Source organism: Mandrillus leucophaeus, unplaced genomic scaffold (assembly GCF_000951045.1).
Source record: "Mandrillus leucophaeus isolate KB7577 unplaced genomic scaffold, Mleu.le_1.0 Scaffold27, whole genome shotgun sequence".
In the NCBI taxonomy this organism is placed as follows: Eukaryota; Metazoa; Chordata; class Mammalia; order Primates; family Cercopithecidae; genus Mandrillus; species Mandrillus leucophaeus.
Window position 1 is genome coordinate 4,317,631 of NW_012102809.1, and position 1,626 is coordinate 4,319,256.

The following is a 1,626-nucleotide window of genomic DNA, read 5'->3' on the forward strand; positions in this document are numbered from 1 at the left end:
TTGTTGGACTTTTTAAGGGAGAGATACATAGAGATTTAGATCTCTAGTGGAAATATTAACCTTTTGGGATTTAAGGTGCAAATGAATAACATTTTTTAAAGGTGAGCTTTTATTTTAATATAAAGTCATTGCTTAGCTATTAGCTTATTCATTTAAACTAAGAATAGTAAAAGTTAACATTAGGTCTTTCGACTTTTTTTTTTTTTTTTGAGCCAGAGTCTGATTCTGTCGCCCAGGCTGGAGTGCAGTGGTGCGATCTCAGCTCACCACAACCTCCTTCTCCTGGGTTCAAACAGTTCTCCTGCCTCAGCCTCCCAAGTAGCTGGGATTACAGGCACCTGCCACCATGCCTAACTAATTTTTCTATTTTTAGTAGAGATGGGGTTTCGCCTTGTTGGCCAGGCTGGTCTCAAACTCCTGGCCTCAGGTGTTCCACCCACCTCGGCCTCCCAAAGTGCTGGGATTACAGGCGTGAGCCACATGCCCAGCCAGTCTTTCAACTTCCTGAAATGCACTCTGTTCCTAAAAAGTGAATACCTTTATGTATCTTAAATGTTAATAAAGTGATTCTAAATTGAATACTATTGGGAAACTGATGTGCAAGAGGGCAAAAAAGTTTGAATTACTATTAATGACTTTCCATTTATTTTATTTTGTGTTTTAAATCGTCTCTTCACTTTTCAAACATTAATGCTAATTTCCTTTAAGGTTCATCTCAGAAGAAGTTGTTGGCACCTGATATGTTTACAGAATCTGATGATATGTTTGCTGCGTATTTTGATGTAAGTAATTTTAAATCAACTGTTAAACAGAAAAAAATACAATAAATATATGGGTGTGTACGTACATACAGAGAAAGAAGGATAAAACAAATGTAATAAATATTTTGAGCAGTGTGGGTGAAAGGTGTCTGAAAACTTGACTAGTTTTGCATCTTATAAATCTAAAATTAATGTCAAAATTTAAGACAAGTATGACAGAACAATTTGAGAGCTTTATAAAAGTCAAACACCAAATGATAAACATGTAGTTATTTGTACAGTATTGTGTATTTAAATACATACACATACATATGGTAGTTAGGTGAGATAAGGAGATACCAATATTTTCTAGGTCTTTATTAGAATAGACTCTACTTTGGGGCCTCTATATTGTATTAACAGGTAATTGAGAACTTAAAGATTTGGAGTTTAATAGAATTTATTGAAGAATTGGAAATGTTACATGGAGTAGATTAACAAATTTTGGTGATTTTGCCATTTTTTTCTTAAATTTTTATCGATGCATTATGTTGGGAAAGTCTTAAACTATAAACATGGTCAAACTTGGGGACATTTTCAATATAATTTTCAAAGGACCTGAGAAATAAGAGGCCTTTATAAGAGGGGGTAGAGAAGATAAACATAACAGGGAAAATAAAAATGTGGTAAGATAATCATGTATGTGTATGTATATATATACACACACACACACACAGCAACAGGAGCACCAACATATAGATGAATTAGGAGAGAATGAAATGAGTATTGACCCAATTTTGGTGTCAGTACTCATTGCTTGGTTGATATTGAAGGATCTTCTGGGCATCACGGAGAGTAAGGTGCAGTAAAGAATCATCAGAAGTAC

General features: G+C 34.4%; 1 protein-coding gene across 1 annotated transcript in view; it reads left to right on the plus strand.

Annotated features, from left to right (window-relative positions):
• Nucleotides 1-1,626, plus strand: part of PRPF4B (pre-mRNA processing factor 4B) — a 42,909-nt gene that overhangs the window by 24,658 nt on the left and 16,625 nt on the right. The window contains exon 7 of the mRNA XM_011984573.1: nucleotides 709-782. Within this exon, the coding sequence (XP_011839963.1) occupies nucleotides 709-782 (74 nt within the window). The remainder of the gene's footprint in view (nucleotides 1-708; nucleotides 783-1,626) is intronic.